The sequence below is a fragment of the Lepus europaeus genome, chromosome 13 (genome assembly GCF_033115175.1).
Source record: "Lepus europaeus isolate LE1 chromosome 13, mLepTim1.pri, whole genome shotgun sequence".
Lineage (NCBI taxonomy): Eukaryota > Metazoa > Chordata > Mammalia > Lagomorpha > Leporidae > Lepus > Lepus europaeus.
This window is the reverse complement of record NC_084839.1, coordinates 70,064,846-70,083,223: the sequence shown is the minus strand read 5'-3', so window position 1 is coordinate 70,083,223 and position 18,378 is coordinate 70,064,846. Positions and strand designations below refer to the sequence as shown.

The 18,378-nt window shown below is 43.8% G+C and overlaps 1 protein-coding gene across 3 annotated transcripts in view; it reads right to left on the bottom strand.

The window, feature by feature from the left end:
* Nucleotides 1–16,871, bottom strand: part of SEMA4F (ssemaphorin 4F) — a 29,236-nt gene extending 12,365 nt beyond the window's left edge. Inside the window, exons 1-5 of one of the 3 annotated variants that reach the window (XM_062209720.1) lie at nt 16,707–16,871; nt 13,471–13,622; nt 12,785–12,844; nt 12,447–12,545; nt 7,443–7,536 (exon numbers count right to left, since the gene is read on the bottom strand). In XM_062209720.1, the coding sequence (XP_062065704.1) occupies nt 7,443–7,536; nt 12,447–12,545; nt 12,785–12,844; nt 13,471–13,622; nt 16,707–16,851 (550 nt within the window). In that variant the 5' untranslated portion in view covers nt 16,852–16,871. The remainder of the gene's footprint in view (nt 1–7,442; nt 7,537–12,446; nt 12,546–12,784; nt 12,845–13,470; nt 13,623–16,706) is intronic. The other 2 variants (XM_062209721.1, XM_062209722.1) reach the window with 2 other exon arrangements.
* Between the last annotated feature and the right edge of the window lie 1,507 nt (nt 16,872–18,378).

The following is an 18,378-nucleotide window of genomic DNA, read 5'->3' as shown; positions in this document are numbered from 1 at the left end:
AGACCAAGTCAGAGAGGCCAGAGGAGCATGAAAGGCTGGTATGCTGGCAACTGGTGCACCAGAGCCATGGGGCTCACGCACATGAGGTGAAGGAAGGGAGAGCAGGCCTCCTGGAGGAAGCAGTCACCCTGTGGCACAGATGTCCAGAGCAGCAGCATGTCACAGGCACTGGCAAGGTAACTAGCATTGAAAACACATTCTATGCAGAGGAAAAGGGCAAGCGCCCCTCAGAGGGCAGCAGGGGAGGAGTAGAAATCCCCAGGCAGGGTGCAGGTGAGATAATTTGAGATTATGAAAAGGATCCAAGTGTCCTGGAGCCAGGGAGACGTGGCTCTGAAACCCTGACTGCTGAATAGGTAGTATGATCCTGGGTAAATTAACTTTCTAACATCTCAGGTTCCTTCACTGTAGAATGGGGATGCTTTTACCTTCCACACAGAGTAGCACTGAGGGCTAAACAAGATAACAAGCGCAGAGCCCTAGCTGAGGCCTGGCACACAGTCAGCACTCAGCACATGTTAGTGCAGTTTCATAGGGAACCTCCAATGGCCATGTGCTTGATTTGCTACCAGAATTTGGGGGGGGGGGTTGGCTCTGTGACATAGTAAGCTAAGCCTCCGCCCGTGGTGCCAGGATCCCATATGGGCACCAGTTCATGTCCTGGCTGCCCCTCTTCTGATCCAGCTCTACGGCCTGGGAAAACAGTAGAGGATGGCCCAAGAGCTTGGTACCCAACATCCACGAAGGGGACCTGGAGGAAGCTCCTGGCTCCTGGTTTTGGATCAGCCCAGCTCTCGCCATTGCAGCCTTGTGGACTGAGAATGTGCACTTTATTTCAGAGGGCAGAGTGAGTCTGCAGCACTACTCAATTTTATTTTTTTCCAGAAAATAATGCTAGTTAAAAGACCATCCACATAGTCCAGGCAAGAGTGGAAGACCTGAACTAAGGCAAGGGCAGAGAAAATGAAAGGGCTGCATTTGGGAGATATTTCTGAGGAGTGGACCATCAGATGGAAGACCTCTCTCCCTCTCTCTGTGGCTCTGCCTCTCATATAAATAAATAAAATCTTAAAAAAAAAAAAAACAAAGAATAGGATGGAGGGTGTTATAAAATGACATCCCATTGCCTTTCAAGAAATTTCAAGAGTGAAAACCCAAGTACTGGTTACAGGTCCCGGCAACAAATGGAACAGCCAAGGAGCTAACCCTCTGTACTTCAATAGGGGGAAAAGTTGATACAGAAGCCAGAGTTTGATTGAAAATTTTCCCTAAGAACATGACACCTAGCAGAAGCTGTGTCATGGTTACCCTGAGAACCACAGGACATGTGGTAAAGGACCACAGATAACCATGCAAAGAACCCATGGGATGGAAGTAAAGGGTCCCAAAACTTTCTAAGGGATCAGAAGGAGTCAGAAACACTGGAACCTAGAAATGCTGGAGAAAGCAGTCATTCAAGGCAGAGTAGCAGAGGGGTCATGGACACAAAGTGACCTCACGAAGGGTCAGCACTTTAGGAGGAAGTAGTAGGGCTCCAGGCACCCGCAGAGTACCAAGGGACTTGTCACACACACACACACACACACACACCCTCCCCTCCCACTCTGGAACAACAGCCATTGTGGTTGCAGGGACAGGAAGACACTGGATCACCACATGACCTAAATTCTGCAGAACATTCTCAAGTCCGAATATTCTGTCACATTGTTCATATAATAAAATATCCCTGCATGTGCATGGCTCAGCAAATGGTTGCTGAATGGATCAACTAGTAAACATTAAAAAATGCATCTGCCATTGGCAAAGGATGTGCATAAGAGAGTGATACAGTGAACAGCTGGTTAGAAAATTTTAAAAACTGTGGATAATTCAACCCTGTTTTTTGTTTTGTTTTTTTTTTGTTGTTGTTGTTGTTGTTGTTTTGTTTTTTGACAGGCAGAGTGGACAGTGAGAGAGAGAGAGACAGAGAGGAAGGTCTTCCTTTTGCCGTTGGTTCACCCTCCAATGGCCACCGCGACCGGTGCACTGCGGCCGGTGCACCGCGCTGATCCGAAGGCAGGAGCCAAGTGCTTATCCTGGTCTCCCATGGGGTGCAGGGCCCAAGCACTTGGGCCATCCTCCACTGCACTCCCGGGCCATAGCAGAGAGCTCCTGGAAGAGGGGCAACCGGGACAGAATCCGGCGCCTCAACCAGTACTAGAACCCGGTGTGCCGGCACCGCAAGGCAGAGGATTAGCCTTCAACCCTGTTTTTATTTCTAAGAATATGTATACATGTCTGCAGGCACAGGAAAAACTGTTAAAGGAGCTATAACTCTACAGTGTTAATGATGTTTGTTTCTAATGGAATGACAAGTGTTTTTTATTTATTTATACTTTTTGTATTCACTGAATGTGTTGTGCAGTTAGAATCTCTTACTTTTATAACTCCCCAAATTAAGATAGTTTCATTTTGAAATATAAAAAATAGGGGCTGGCACTGTGGCGCAGTGGGTTAATGCCCTGGCCTGAAGCACCAGCATCCCACATGGGTGCCGGTTCCAGACCCGGCTGCTCCGCTTCCTGTCCAGCTCTCTGCTATGTCCTGGGAAAGCAGTAGAAGATTGCCCAATTCCTTGGGCCCCTGCACCCACGTGGGAGACCCGGAATAAGTTCCTGGCTCCTGGCTCCTAGCTTCAGATTGGCACAGCTCCAGCTGTTGCAGCCAATTGGGGCGTGAACCATCGGATGGAAGACCTCTCTCTCTTTCTCTCTCTCTCTCTCTCTCTCTCTGCCTCTCCTTCTCTCTCTGTGTAACTCTGGCTTTCAAATAAATAAATAAATCTTTAAAAAAAAAAGAAATCAAAAAATAAATAAAAGATTAAAAACCATAAAAAAATGAAGAATCACAGTCAAAGAAAAAAATCACAGTTTTATGTGAAAATAGATCCTGCTTGCCCAGATGGAAAGTCTGTGGACATAGGTTCCCAAAGGTGTTAGCAGTTCAAAACTGACAGGCGAGGATGTGTGCCATGACAGTGAATATTTCAATACAACCTAGGGTTTCAAAAAGGTTTTCAAAAGGGTTTTAAAAGAATATTTACAACAGGAATTATCCATTCATTCATCTTAAAAAGAGGTTTTTAAATAGGCCCTGGCTTTTCTTCTGCTGTGTTGGCTGGTTTTCAGCACACATAGCTCCTATTCTAATATTTTCCATTTCCTTTTCTAAGGATTACCAGCTAGCTGGCTATCTCCTTTAAAAAAAAAAAACAACAGCTTATTATTGGGACATAATTTAATAGCTGGAGATGCAGTGTTTATCTATCTCTTTGTGAGCCCTATAGGATTTCTCTGTCTTGTTTCAGGGTGTGAATGCTAGTCATGGGGCATGGGGCACGAGGATTTAAGAGACAGGTTTGGCCCCAAAATGCTAGCAGCACTCACTGCATATGGAACACGTGCAGCGCTCCTTAGCAAATGCATTAATCACAAGAAGCAACGAGACTGAAAGCAGATGATGAAAACACAGGAAAGAGCAAAAGCCTCTGCTCTTCTTGATAAAAGCCCTGTTTGTTAAAGGATGCTTGACTGCTGTCCCTGCTGGGGTACCTGGGTGAGGAATGGCTCTGTGCACTCAGAGGAGGGAACACTGGGTGGGGGGCGGAGGGAGGGGAATGAAACAGGTGTGGGGAAGTTAAGTGAAGGTGATGAGCTCAGTTTGGGATTCCTATGGGGCATCCAGGTAAAGATGTCTAGAAAACAGCTGGATGTTCTATAGATAATACCGGGAGGCCAACTCAGATTTGGAAGGGATCAGAACGCTGTTCAAACAGAAGCTTCAGGACTGGTTGAAGTCACAACTACAGAGCAAGAGAAGACGCTCTAGGGTAGAAGCCTAAGGAACCTCAGTATTTAAAGGATGAGCAGAAGGCAAAGAACCTACCAAGGAGCCTGGGAAGAAACCATCAGTGTTTTTAAGCTAATGTGACTGTTTTCACCAAAACAGATTTTTCCAAACCTGAATAGTGAAAACAAACACTAAGATCATTTTATTAACTTTACCTAGGTGCAGTTCAAATAAACATATCTGAAAACAACTGAAGATTTTCCCAAAAGTACCAATAAACATATGAAAAAGTGTCCAATCTCCCTAACAGAAATTCCTATCAAAATACACATCCAGTTGGATTTTGGAGGAAGTCACTGTATGTTTGTCAACTATATATTACTTAGGATTGATAAGGGCACACTGAAACAGGCCCCCTTGTCACCACTGGTGGACTAACTGCAAAGCAATTTGTCCTGATCTATCAACATCATCAAAATCTTTATTACCCTTTGACCTAGGAATTCCACTTTTTTGTATTTATTCACATATAATTAATGAGAATCATATAAAGGATTTACATAAAAGCATGTATAAAAGTATTTCTGCTATAGCACCAATTGTAAGAAATATGTTAAATTCTGAATGTATAATTATATAGAAATAATTAAATTATGCTACATCCATAATGATGTAAGAGAATACCATTACTAGAAACTATGTTTTGAATAATTAAACAATTTCTATGATGAGAAAATGCTCAGTATAAAACACTAAATGAAATATGCATAATACCAATTTATTATAAATACACATACACATGTAGACAGACACAGTAGAAGAAAACACTCAAAATACTCCCAAATAATAATAGCAATTACTTGGTGATGAGAGACAAACAATAAGGTTTTTACTTTCTTCCTTACACATTCCTATTTTCTCAATTTTCTACAATGCACATTGTATTTTTAATAATTAAAAATAAAGAAATGCTCCTGCTATTTTATCCTTGTAATATTTTCACTACTAAAAGCTCTTTTTTAATTTCAAAGTACTTCTATTATCCTTAAGGACATTTTCATAGATCCTAATTGGGAATTTTGGTTCTGGTTCTTACATAATGTTGCCACTGTCTCCTATAGTGAGGTCTTCAAAACAGAAGTGCCACAGGGCAAAATGGTCAGTATTGAAAGCTCTGAGCAAATACAGGCACTTATATTAGACCAATAAAAATTTCTAATTGTAGTTCTGTGAAGTTAGAACTACAGTGGAAATTTTATAATATTGATATTCACTGTGATTTTGGTCCAAGACAGCTGGAGACAGAGGTGATATATTAACTGAAGTCAGTAATTCTCAACTACTAAAAAGTGAATTCTAATCCCCTGAAAGGCTTGCCCCTGAATTTTACTATCTGAGGGAAAAATACCTGAAACCATTTTGAAAATGTTCTTCCCACTCTACAATAATCTCATTTATGAAATATGTATCCCTATACTACATCCTAATACAAATTCATTAACTGAAAAGAAAAATTACTCACAGAATTACCCTTACTTAAGATTCCTGCTTGAAACAAAATATGTTACCTAATTATATTGACTGTTGTAATGAGAAGTCAATTTTGTTGATAAACAAGTTTGTAGAACAAAGAGATAGTCACAGCCATAAAACTCAGACATCTTAATGATTTCAATGACTGGCTCAGAATTTTGCCAAATATGCTGATAAAAAGCCAAGAAAAATAAACTATTAATTCAACTGTTTTATCCAAACATGGATGAGTATGAGCAATATCTCATCAGTTTTGACAGTAGATAATGAGAATCATGACAAATACAGAATTTACTCAACATATACTTTATGTCCAGTGTCAAAAACTATTATGCTATTTTACTGTTTTTCACCAAAGGTAAGTCTTTAACTTTATGACTAAAGAAGGAGTCAATCTGTATTATTTTTAACTTTTTCTTAAAGGTAAAGTCACACACACAAAGTTTTCATTGTTAGATCTTATGTCTCAACTTTTGGTCTACATAAAATATCATCCAAAAGTACTAGTAAAAAACTTTATGATAAGGGCTGGTGCCGTGGCTCACTTGGTTAATCCTCTGCCTGCAGTGCCAGCATCCCATATGGGCGCCGGGTTCTAGTCCCGGTTGCTCCTCTTCCAGTCCAGCTCTCTGCTGTGGTCCAGGAGGGCAGTGGAGGATGACCCAAGTGCTTGGGCGCCTACACCCACATGGGAGACCAGAAGGAAGCACCTGGCTCCTGGCTTCGGATCAGCATAGCTCTGGCCGTAGCGGCCATTGGGGGGGTGAACCAATGGAAGGAGACCTTTCTCTCTGTCTCTCTCTCTCTCACTGTCTAACTCTATCTGTCAAATAAAAAAAAAACAACTTTATGATAAAGTTGTCAGCAAAAGTTAGTAAAGGAAGAAAAGATGGTGTGATGAATGATGCTGAGTCAACTGCTTGGCTAGATGTGAAAAAATAATTCAGACCCCCATCCCACACCTTTCAGCAAAACAGGCACCAAAGAGATCAAAGAGTTAAATGTTTGGGAAAAAAATTTTCAGAAGAAAATTTCTTATCTGTTCTCTGAGAAAATATAATAAAAAGCAAATATAATCACAAAGGAAAGGATATGCAGATTGAAACATTAATATCCTACCCATTAACAGGCTCAAGAAGATGAGCAGGTCTGCCAAAGAGATAAAAATAAGCACTAAAACATGAAAATTAGTCAACTTCATTAATAGCCAAAGAAATGAATATTACAACAAGGTGCCAATTTTAGTATAAATTAACTAAGTGTGTTTTTAAATGACAATAATGCATTCTTGTGAAATTTATGTGAGAAAAAACACACACTCACTGCAGGTTTAGGGTGTAAACTACACACACTTTCTAAAAGCTCAATTAGCAACCTATAATGAGCCATAAAACGTTCACACCCTTTGATGTAGTGATCCATTTCTAGGAATCTTAAGGAGACATTCTAAAGTAAGGATGAAAAATGTATGCACAAAAAGTTCATTACAGCAATATGAATAACAGCAAAAAGTTTGAAGTTAACTAAATAAATTTATATAAATGACTTGGAACTGTTTAATTAACTGATGATATGCTCACAAGATAGGTAACGCGTCCTTAAAAATGTTCTTAACAAAGAATTTTAAAACTATATAACAATACCTATGCTACTATATTGGCCAGGGCAGATCAAGAACACTTATATAATCACACAAAGTTGTTTTAAATAGTGTTGTTTTAGAAGATGTTTTATGTTCTTTTTTGTACTTTTTCCAACTGTATTACAATATGCATTGTAGTAGATTTTTCTTATAAACAAACAAGAAAACACAATGAGAAAAGAAAATGAGGTTGACAGAAGAAACACTCACACTGGAGGTGCAGAGGACACAGTCTTTAGGGAGAATCCCAGGGGAAATAGTAGCCTATGGGGAAAAGTAGGTGATCACAGGCACTCAAGGAAGAACAGGAAAGGCTAAAAAGATATGTAGAAATAACAGACATTCTGAGGAAAGGAAAGACACAGAAATTCTAACAGCAGGGCTGGGGAAGGAGGCAATTAGAGTAAGACGTCACAGATTCTTGTCTCTCCCCACTCACCAGCCATTACAGCTGCTGACCGCTGAGCTGGCTCAAAAGGACATTTCCCCCGGCCACTCTCAAGTCTTTCAACCTGCTGGAAACTGGACACATCCTACAGACCAGAAGGGGGCAATTGGTTTAGGGGTTATAGGGAAGGTTCATGGCAAGAATTAAATATTCCCAGTCAGCTATCCCTGATTCCCCTACCTATTCCTGTATTTCCCATCTCTGCCATCTCTTTTTCACCAGTTTACTCCTCTCCCCCCAATTCCTCTAGTACTCAACATTCACATGCCCTTACAAAAGAACACCTAGGGTGACCCTAGAAGACATCAGGAAACTGAAGCCAGGTCTTTCCTCTAAAATGGTGCTTTACTGTGGGTTTTGCAACAGGCTAGAGAATGTGTACAAGGTCAGGGGACCAGGGAAGAAGGCACAGATCCTAAGGGCTGAAGTCTCAGGAAGGGTAAGGGGACACACAGGCTAATAGAGGATCATCAGTAGCCCAAGGTCCTAGGGAAGGAAGGGCCACTCTTCCACTACTGGCACCCCAAGAACAAAAGGCATGGCCTGAATCATCTATCCAAGTGGCGCAGGGAACAAGCTCAGGTCAGAATTTGAGGGTTTGGTAGGTAAGTTCCTCCTGGGGCTCCAGAGGGACTGACCCGGGTGGCAGGCAAGAGGTCTAAGAGTTCTACCTGGACCAGCCAGCAGTTACCTTAGTCTAGTACCCAGCACTAAGAGAAGCTTTAAGATAGTACCTAAAAATGAAAATCAAGGATGATTTCAACTGAGGACCATAAGGGAAGTTAACAGAAGTTGATTCTGAATCACAGATGTGTCATGGAAATGCCAGGCATGCCAATCTAGGATGGGCATACAGTGCTGCTGGAGCCTGATTACTCTGATGGTGGTTGGAGGAGCAACATCGATAGTTATCCCTTGAGTACAGTATACTGCCGGCCCATTGGACTGCTCCTATCTTTGCTGTATATGACAGGCAGGTTTTATCTCATGAGTCAATTCTGAAGAAGGCCTGTTAAAATTAGAAGTGATGTGAGGGCCCTTAAGAGAAGATATTGGGTCAAAAGAGCCCAGTAGAAGGGAAGATCCCAGTAGTACAAGCTCAGCACCTGTGTGGCAGTGGAAGTATCCTCACCGAAGTGGGGAGATGACAGTTTGGTGCGGGATTAACAAGAGGTTCAGGGGCTCTGAAGATGTGCTTCATACCTGCTGCTACTTCCCCTCTCCCTTCTCACCTCAACGGTGGCAGTAATCTCTTTTCTTCATATCCTCTAGCCTCACCCCTAACTTATTCTACATATCTACCCAAGATTAATCTTCCAAAGTATCACTGGCTTGATAATACATTTTTTAGCAAGAGCATGAAAAAAAATGGTTCATTATTGCCTGAAGTACAAACTCTTTAGCCCAACCTAAATATATTCTGCTACTTCTCAAAATTATCTTTGTTCTAGCCAAACCAGATTTCCTGTTAAGCCTGGAAAGCAAACTGTATTCTTCCATCTCTATGTCTAAAAATACTTCCTTACATTTCACCAAAGACTAAAAAGAAGAACCTTTCCTCAGTGCCCATTCTCTTTAGTTTTTATGTACCACCATTTGACACTTTTGACTCATTCTCTTCTTTGAAACTTTCTATTACTTGTCTTGACAATCTACTCTCCTAGAGTCCCTCTTCCCATCTTTTATCTCTTGATTTCCTTCTCTAGTCTCTACATGTGTATCCTAAGGATTTATCCTTATTCCTTTCCACATATCCTTCAAAGATCTCATTCATTCTTATACTTCCAGTCAGACTTTCTATGCAAATCACCCACCAAACTCTCCAAGTCTGATGTCTTCCAAACTCTATTCTATGTTTTCATTTGATTGCTGGGCTTCCTCACAGAGATCACCAACAGTCAACATGTCCCTTAACAGTCAACATGTCAAAACTAGTCCTCTTCCAGTTTCCCGTAATGGTATCATCATGTCAACCAGGTTTCAATACTTTAAGAAAGTGAGTCTCCTATTAACTAAACAGGTTATGATGATATGGTTGAAGGGACCACTGACTGGGATCTAAAAGAGGCAAGACCTTTCTACTACAACCTCTGTGTGAAGGCTGAGATTCTTCAGTGTTGTCAGCATAGACTCAGTCAGCTGTGGTGACAGCAAGTACCTCAAGCTGAAAGCCAGGGCTGGACAAAAGACCCTCAACTCACTGAGCTGGATGGCTGGAACCAGTCATTTAGCCTTAGCCAAGAAGGATCCAGGGTACATAAAGGACCTCTCCCACATGGCTAAAAGAAAAAAAAAAAAAAGATGGCCCTGTTATATGAAACACATCAAACGCCACCAAAAAAAAAAAAAAAAAAAACAGATAAGGCCTCTGGGCTACAGGCTGGATTAGTGAGACCAGTTAGTGGAGAAGAAACTAGGTTTAAATTTTGGCTCTGCTTCTGCTAGCTATATAACTTTAAATGTGGTACCTAATTTCTTTGAACTTTGGTTTATTTATTTATGAAGTAGAAATAATACCTAAATATTATGATAGGGTAATGAGAATTAAACTTCATCATGAAGTGAAGTGCCTTGGAACAGAGTAGATACCCAATTGAACAGCTGTTGCTGTTGTCATAATTTGAAGTGTAACACTTTCTCCATTAACTGCTGGAGTTCCCTCAATAAAAAAAAAAAAAAGTAAAATATTTTCCCCCAGTGTCTGATGATCTGTTGCTGAAGGACAGCTCTCCATTGTAGGAGCTGGTAGATCCAACGCTTGACCTTCCTTTCTGTAAGAACCTTCATTTCTCCACAATGAAGTTGGTACTGCTAGATCAAAGTTCTTGGATAACAGTTATACACAGTCACAAAGTCATTGGTCAAGGACATTAAAAGTTTAGCACGAGGGGCCAGTGCCAAGTTCAGCACTAAGGATAAGACAAGAACTTAGTCAAAAAGACTGGAGTTCCCAGGCAGCAGTTACGACTGGTAAAGGAAGAAGACAACCCTCAACAAGTCCACAAAGCACACTCAGGATATGCTTGAAGAGTTAACAGAGCTGATTCCTTTGGGGTTATGCCCTATATCCTCCTACTCACAGGCCTTGACCAAAGAATGGTCCTCATTTCATGAGTCTATGACCAGGAACATTCAAAAAGCTGAATTCGTGGGAGGGCAACACACAGATCCCTGGCTTCAGTCTTCACTGCTGGTGTTCCTCAAGAATGGATGGGGGTCCAAATCACACTGATGCTGACAGATATGTCCATAAATCTGGATATCTTATCCAACAGAGATTAGGGTCCCACTTCAGAGAACAAGGAAGAAAAGATGGCCCTAGAAGACTAACCTGGAGATGGCTCTATCAGCCGTGGCTGATATTCATACCTATGGGTTCCCCAAGCCTGCAAAAGAACAAATATGGTGGGGGAAGTACCATTACTACCTTGTGAGCCTTGTGAGAGCTGCAGGAAAGCTAGACCTGATGGATTTAGAGACAGGATCTAGAGGTTTCAACTGATGAAACAGAGATTTTCAATACCACTCTGAGCTGAGAAACCTTCCCAGGAAAAAGGAGTCATCCAGACCTTGGTAGGCAGTCTATCACCTATATTATGAAAAGAACTCAAGGGCAGCCCAGAAAGACTCAGTGGAGCCATCTGGCACGTATAATTGTGTAACATTCTAAATCAGAGATGTGAGGATGGTCTATGCCATAGAACCTGACTAGATCAAGGTGGCAAGGATTATTGCAGATTTCAGAAGAGTCAAGATCTACAGTTAAGGATCAGGGTCAAGAAAGAGAGCTACTGCTCTATGGAGCAGAAATGAGAGTCATTGGACACAAAGAATATTCAAGGCTTTTGAGGCACTCTAGTGCCTTGTCACAAATATCTGCTACAGTGGACCAGTATAACAAATGGGAAAAGCTGAGGGTCCAAACACAGTGGCCAATTCCAAGGAACCATGCAGCATGACTAATCTAAATGTGATTAAGAGTATCCATATCCTAAGCCTGTTTGGGTTTGAAGGTGGTGAAGCCTAGGGTTTCAGGAGCAATGAATGAATAGGATCTAGAAGGAAATATGGTTGACAGAGAGCAAGTTTAAGGTATGGGGCCAGCAGATATTATTACATTAGTGGACAGCAACATCAGAGGCAGCGAGAGCAGAAAGTCTCAGGCCACACAGAATGAGGCTGGCAGTGGAGGAGGGGGAGGAGGAGGAGGGGGAGAGAAAGTCACAAGCTACAGGAAGAAGAAACAGGCATGGGCTGCACTAAGAAGTGGATCTATGGGCCTGCATTGTGGTGTGGCAGGTTAAGCCACTGCTTCCGATGCCAGCATCCCATATCCAAGTGTCAGTTTGAGTCCTGGCTGCTCTGCTTCCAATCCAGCTCCCTGCTAATGCACCTGAGAAAGCAGAAGATGGCCTGAGTACTTGGGTCCCTGCCACCTATATGGAACTCCTGGTTCCTGGCTGTTACATCCACTTGAGGAGTGAACCAGCAGATGGAAGATATTTCTTTCTCTTTCTCTTTCTCTCTCTCTCTCTCTCTCTCTCTCTCTCTCTCTCTGTCACTCTTTCAACTAAATAATTTTTTTTAAAAAAAAAAGAAGAAGAAGTGGATCCAGGCTGCCTGGACAAAGTTCACACAGGGTAAGAGAAACAGGGGTTACTGGTTTCTGAATTTCTCCTACATTTATCTTCTCCCTGGCCCAACCAGCATCCCTAACTTCCTTCACAATTCCTTTTATCTCTCTTACAACTTTATATATCTTACCCTCTATAATCTTCCTTTCCCTCCCCATACCCCCTCCCTCAGTGGCAGACAGGGCCCCACCTATAAGGACAGTCCACTACCCCCAGTGCTCATCATGCACAATGGTTGCCTTAATCATGCTCCCCAATATGGTCACACACAGAGAACCCTTCCCATCCACCACTTGCCACCCCCAAGTAATTCACACTGGTGCAGGCTCCCTCTCCCTCTCCTCCCACCCCTGTCACTCACAATAACCCCGCACTTCGGGTCAAAGGCGAAGGTGCCACAAGTGAGGAGGTGAGAAGCATTGGCAATGGCGAGAATCTGGACAAAATTGTGACATTCGTCCTGGTGGGTCAGAGATGGTTACAGAGAATCAGAAGTGGCAAGGAAGAGTAAGGATAAGGTGCTGTAGCGACAGTGAGATGCTGCTGTAGGATCCTAGGTTCAGGGTTGATGGATAATGGCATGATGTTACAGTCCCTGCTGGGTCCACTGGGATGTGAGCACTACAGGCGACTGACACCTCATTAGGACTGAACCAACATCTCAACTGATACTCAGGGCAAGGTGGGTTTTATACCTACCTCTCTCTTGCCTTTCTTCCTACAGTTCTGTCTGTGAGCTTCCGGCACAATCCAGTCAATCTGAGAAAGGAAGAGCAGTCATTTCTCCAGATCCCCCCTACCCAAACTCCCTCAAGGTCAGGGGAGATAAGACTGTTCTCCAACTCCCATCCATCTGGGAGCTTCAGAGATCCCTGGGGTATTGTTTTTTAAACTGGAGGTCCTACCCATTAACAAGTAATGCAATCCACTGTGAAATCATGACCAACAATATTTTTTAATGAATGTATCAGAACATATAACATATGGGAAAGTAGATATTGTTAAATGTTTCTTCCAGTACACACTTAGGTGCTGAGTCACAGCTCACAGTATAGTTCTTACTGGTGGATGGCTCACAAAGTTTGAAAGCTGTCCCCTTTGAGGACTGTAATGCTAATGCTCCACTGTCACTTTAAACCTCTGGCCTCCTCCCCATCATCACAAAGCTCTCTCACAGCCTCCCTTGTCACCATGACCTCCCCCTACCTTAGCATGCTCAGCTGAGATAACTAAGTAGGCAATTTCTGCTCATTTCCCTAACTCCCCCTCTCCTGCCGCCAGCTCGGTCACCTCTTTGGTTATTAGGAGCCCACATACAAAGTCCACAACATTGCGGATCTAATCACAGGCCATGGGATCTGAGATCCTCCCCACTTTCATCTCACCCTGCGTGGTTTCTCCCCCGAGAAGGGCAGGGATATAGCGAAGATGGTGTCCCGGGCGCCAACATAAAGTGTGTGGGAAGCAGGATCCACAAGGAGGACAGAGTAATTGTACGTCTGAGGGACGGTGAACCGGGCGAGATAGGAGTCAGCCTCTGGCAGGAAGAGAGAGGGAGAGGAGAGAGTAAGACCAGCCACCGTTTTACAAGGGTGGAGCCCACAAGAGCAAAACCAAAGGGACTGAGTTTCGTTTTCTTTCAATTATTATTTATTTAGTATCTATCAGTGGGAAAACCAGAGCTTTGACAGGCCAACCAGCTATAGTACCCCAAAGATAGGTAACTGATGAGATCAGAGTACTTAGTTCACAATCTAATCAAGTAAGTTTTTCTATAAAAAAAAAAAAAGAGAGAGAACACTTTATTGAAATAACGGCATAATCATCAAGTCTGTAGCTTCTATTCATAGCAATGTGATAATTTAAAAATACTTACAGAAGATACAAGCACTTCCCCAAAAAATATTTTTTTAGTCACTACTTCATAGTAACTTCATTTTACTTAGAAATAAAATGTTTCACACTTTTCATCAACATTTTAGGAGTCTGTCTTCTCTCTCTCCCATTGCCCTTGACCTTTTTGCTTGATTCCACCCAAAGAGGCAGAGTATAGTAAGAAAGAGTATGTGTTCTGGAAATGGCCCAAATGGGTTTAAATGTAGCTCTTCCACTTACCAGTGGTATCTTCTTCAGGAAGTTATTTGCACTCTCTGAGCCTCACTTTCCTCATCTATAAACACCACTGTCCAGGCTTGTTGGGAGAATTAAGTGAATTAAGTAAGATAACTCATGTGGAAACACCTAGAACACACTATATGTTTCACAAATGGTCCCTTTCCTCCTTACTTAGGGCATGTGTTCTATTTAGAAAAATCTAAACCTTGTGTCAGCAAACAAAACTCATATGGGGGTGGCATTGGGCCTAAGCAGTTAAAATACCAGTTAGGATGCCTACATCCCACATTAGAGTACCTGGATTTAGTGTCTGATTTTGGCTCCTGATTCCAGTTTCCTGCTAATGCAGAGCCTGGGAAGCACAGGTGATGGTTTAAGGAACTGAGTTCCTGCTACCCATGTGGGAAAGTTTGATTGGGTTCCCAGCTCCTAGTTTTAGCCCCATGACCATTTTTTCCCCAAAAGAAACCTTTTATGTAAGGAATACAAACTTCATGCATTTCACAAATACAACTTTAGGAACACAGTGATTCTTCCCACCCACACTTCCACCCTTCTTCCTCCTCCCTCTCCTATTCCCAGCCTTATTTTTTTACTAAGATCTATTTTCAAATAACTTTATACACAGAAAATTAACTCTATACTAAGTAAATAGTTTAACAAATGGTATGAAAAAAACTGTTCCTCAACATTGGAGACAAAGGCTGTTCAAAGTCATTGCATCTCCAAGTTAATTTCACTTTTTTTTTTTGAGAAACTTAATTAACTTTAAAGAATCCAAGAATGAGACATCTTTTGCAAGCACTTAGACATAACTATGACTTATCAGACATAAGAATATCCTCCACTTAATACACTAAAACGAAGTAAATCTTTGAGAACAAGTTTTACTATTAACTCTCATAATACAACTCTTTGAGGACAGAGGTCCTGCATGAGAAGTTAGTGCACAGTGACTCCTGTTGTTAATTAACAACACTCTTATGTATGACACCCAGGACCATTTTGAACATTTGAGGGAAGCAGCAGATGCAAGCTCTCATTCTCTGTCTCCTTCCACTCCCCCCACCCCCCCCCCCAAAAAAGGTTCGATTTTGTTTAAAGATCAACACAAATAAATAAGCATAAATTTCCCTTCTTAGCTCAACTTCTGGCTCTGGGGACCCTACTCTTGCACCAGTACTTCATCTCCTCAGATACCCCTGAGATGGGAGAATGGCCACCTGCCCACTCATTCCTAGACATGTTGCTATGAGCCCTAGCCATCCCATCCTCCCATACTACTCTGTGCTGTACTCTACCAGCAGGATCAACCCTGGAATCATCCAGCCTCCCTCCATATCCCCAACTCTGCTTCTACTTCCACCATCTAGACCTCTCTGGATTCCTGGACACCAACTCAGCCTGGCAATGTCAGCTCACCTTGTGGCTGTTGCTCCAGCACAAACTTTAAGCCCAGGTTCTGACCACAACTTTGCATTTGTCACTGGTCTGAGTTTACACTCTACATTTACTATTAACTACTATTATCTGGTTGTGAATTTTGAGCGGTTTTTTTTTTTTTAACCAAAAGGATGAACTCTTGGCTTCATTGGTTCTGTCTGCCCATAATGCTAATAATGTTCAATGCCCACCAAGAAGAAAACAAGGCGCATGGCCACACTTGTGCCCACCTGAGCAGGGCTCTAAATGTCAACCACTCCAATGGCTACTTGTAACCTTGTGGCATACCCTGGCTTCTTCCATATCTTTTGAAAGAACATGTTCCCTTTTTTCCATGTTCAGACTTTAGAAATCACTGAGGCAAAACTTTAAATCAATTGTTTCAATGGTTCGCCAACATTCAGTGTAAGCAATAGGTAAAGGAAGTAGGGAACATTGAGGAAGCTCGGAGGATTGGGGCGGATCCGATAAGGGGGAGAATGGGAGCTGGTGTCAAGAGCCGTGAAGGGGCTGGGAAAGGGCTGGGAATGTTAGGGATGTGAGCGGGGCAAGAGGCGTGGAAGGGGGTGGGGGCGTAGAACCGATGACAGGGAAATGAATTTGAGAAGATAAAATGCTGGGGGGGGGGGGTGGGATCAGGGATGGAGGTTAGAGGAGAATGGGTTTCAAACGGGCATGACAGACAGCTGTGTGTGCCGGGGAACAGGGAAATAAGAGAGGGAATTTAGAAACGGGGACCCCCTCCCGTCCCAGGGCCCCAGTGTCTGCACCCGCCCGGTGAGGGACTGAACTCTCCCGCGATTCTGGGAATTGGAGGCGACGGGAGCATCCTGGGCGTGTCGTGGGAACCCAACCGCGAGGCCCGGGTCGGGGGCGATGAAACAGCACCGCGCGAGGGTCTCAACCGGGGCCTGGCGGGGCGCGGGCCGCGCGGGGCGGCAGGCACCAAGCTGAGGAGCCCGGGGGCAGCCGCCCAGGTTGGGAGGGCAGGTGGATGAAGACACCCGCGAGGCGGGCCTGGGCGCGGCGCGAAGGGCTGAGGGCGATGGCGCCCGCGCCTTACCCGAGCTGGGAAGCGAGGTCCTGGGCACCGAGCGAGGGACGCGGCCGGACACCGGGCCGCTCAGCACTGCCAGCAGCAGCAGCGGTAAGGGCGAGGCCGGAGGCGGCCCGGGACCCGGGCGGGGCTGCGCGGTAGAGGCCAGCATCTTTAGCTCCGCCTGGCCGCCTGGTGGGGCTCGTTCCAGCCGCCTCGGCTCTGGGCAGCCGCGCCGCCGACCTCGGCCCGGCTCGGATCCCCTCGGCCCAGCTCGGCCGGCTCCTGCCGTGCGCAGCACAATCCAGTTCCGCCCCCTCAAGAAGGAACCAATGGTTGGACTTCTTTCCTCCACTTCCCAATTGGAATTGAGTAGAGGCGGGACTGAGGGAGGAGAAGCCTTTCCCCCTCGCCCCTCCTCCCCCGGTAGGGGAGGAGTTTGACAGGTGTAGGTGGGCGTTCTACCTCGGAAGTGTGAAGTGTCATTCCAGGGACCTCCCGCGAAGGGTTGCCTTCTGCCGCTACATTAGCGCAAATGCCTAGATCTATAGTAATAGGCAAAATATGTGGGTAAATGAGTTTACGCACCAAGTTTCTCAGAATTACCACATTTGCAAGCATTTATTGAAGGCTCTCAAGCACAAACCGAAGTTCACAAAATATATGAAGTTACAAACTAAGCCCCCCCCCAAAAAAAAAAAAAAAAAAAAACAGTCCTTGCCCTTTAGGGAGTTCACAGTGTGATGGGGCTCCCAGGTAATTGCAATATCTGGTGATGTGTTTGCTTCAATAACGTGCAATAAGTGCACAGAAGGAGTAAGTTTTCCATGAGGAAATCAGGTTTCACAGAAGAGATAACACTTGAACTGAGTCTTCAAGGATGAGAAAGCCTTTGAGAGTGAGAAAAGAAAGACTGCCTGTTGACATATCCACTTGGCAGTCCTACAGACAAGAACACAGGTCCTGAACATAACTCACTATTTCCCCTATCCCAACCCTGGCTCCTTCCTCAACTGCTTAATCCTCTACCTTATGACCTCATGGTAATCCTTGCTTTCTCCTCTTTTATCCTCCATTACCCATTTATCTAGTTTTCGCACACAAAAAAATGACAAATTCATCTCAGAATTTAGTGACTTAAAACAATGATAATCTGGGTCATAGCAGGTTAAGCCACTGCCCGCAGTGCCAGCATCCCATATGAGTGCCAGTTCAAGTCCCAGCTGCTCCACTTCCGATCCAGCTCTCTGCTAATGTGCCTGGGAAAGCAGCAGAGGATTCCCCAAGTCCTTGGGCCTCTGCACCCATGTGGGAAACCCAAATGAACTCATAGCTCCTGGCTTCGGCTTGACCCAGCCCCAGCCATTGCAGCCATTTTGGGAGTGAACCAGCAAATGGAAGACCTTTCTCTGTCTGTCTCTGTCTCTCTCTCTCTCTCTCTCTCTGTCTCCAAATAAATGAAATAAATCTTCTTTTAAAAAGAAAACAACAATAATCATTTGTTATTTCTCAGTTTCTCTGTGTCAGAAACTCATGAGCTAAGCTGATGGGCAGGCTCCCAGTCTCTCATGAAATTACAAGCAAGATCTGAAATAGGTCTACAGTGATCTGAAGGCTTGACCAAGACTAGAGGATCCACTTCCATTGTAGGCACTGTGGCATAGTGGGCTGGGCCTTTGCCTGCCATGCTGGCATCCCA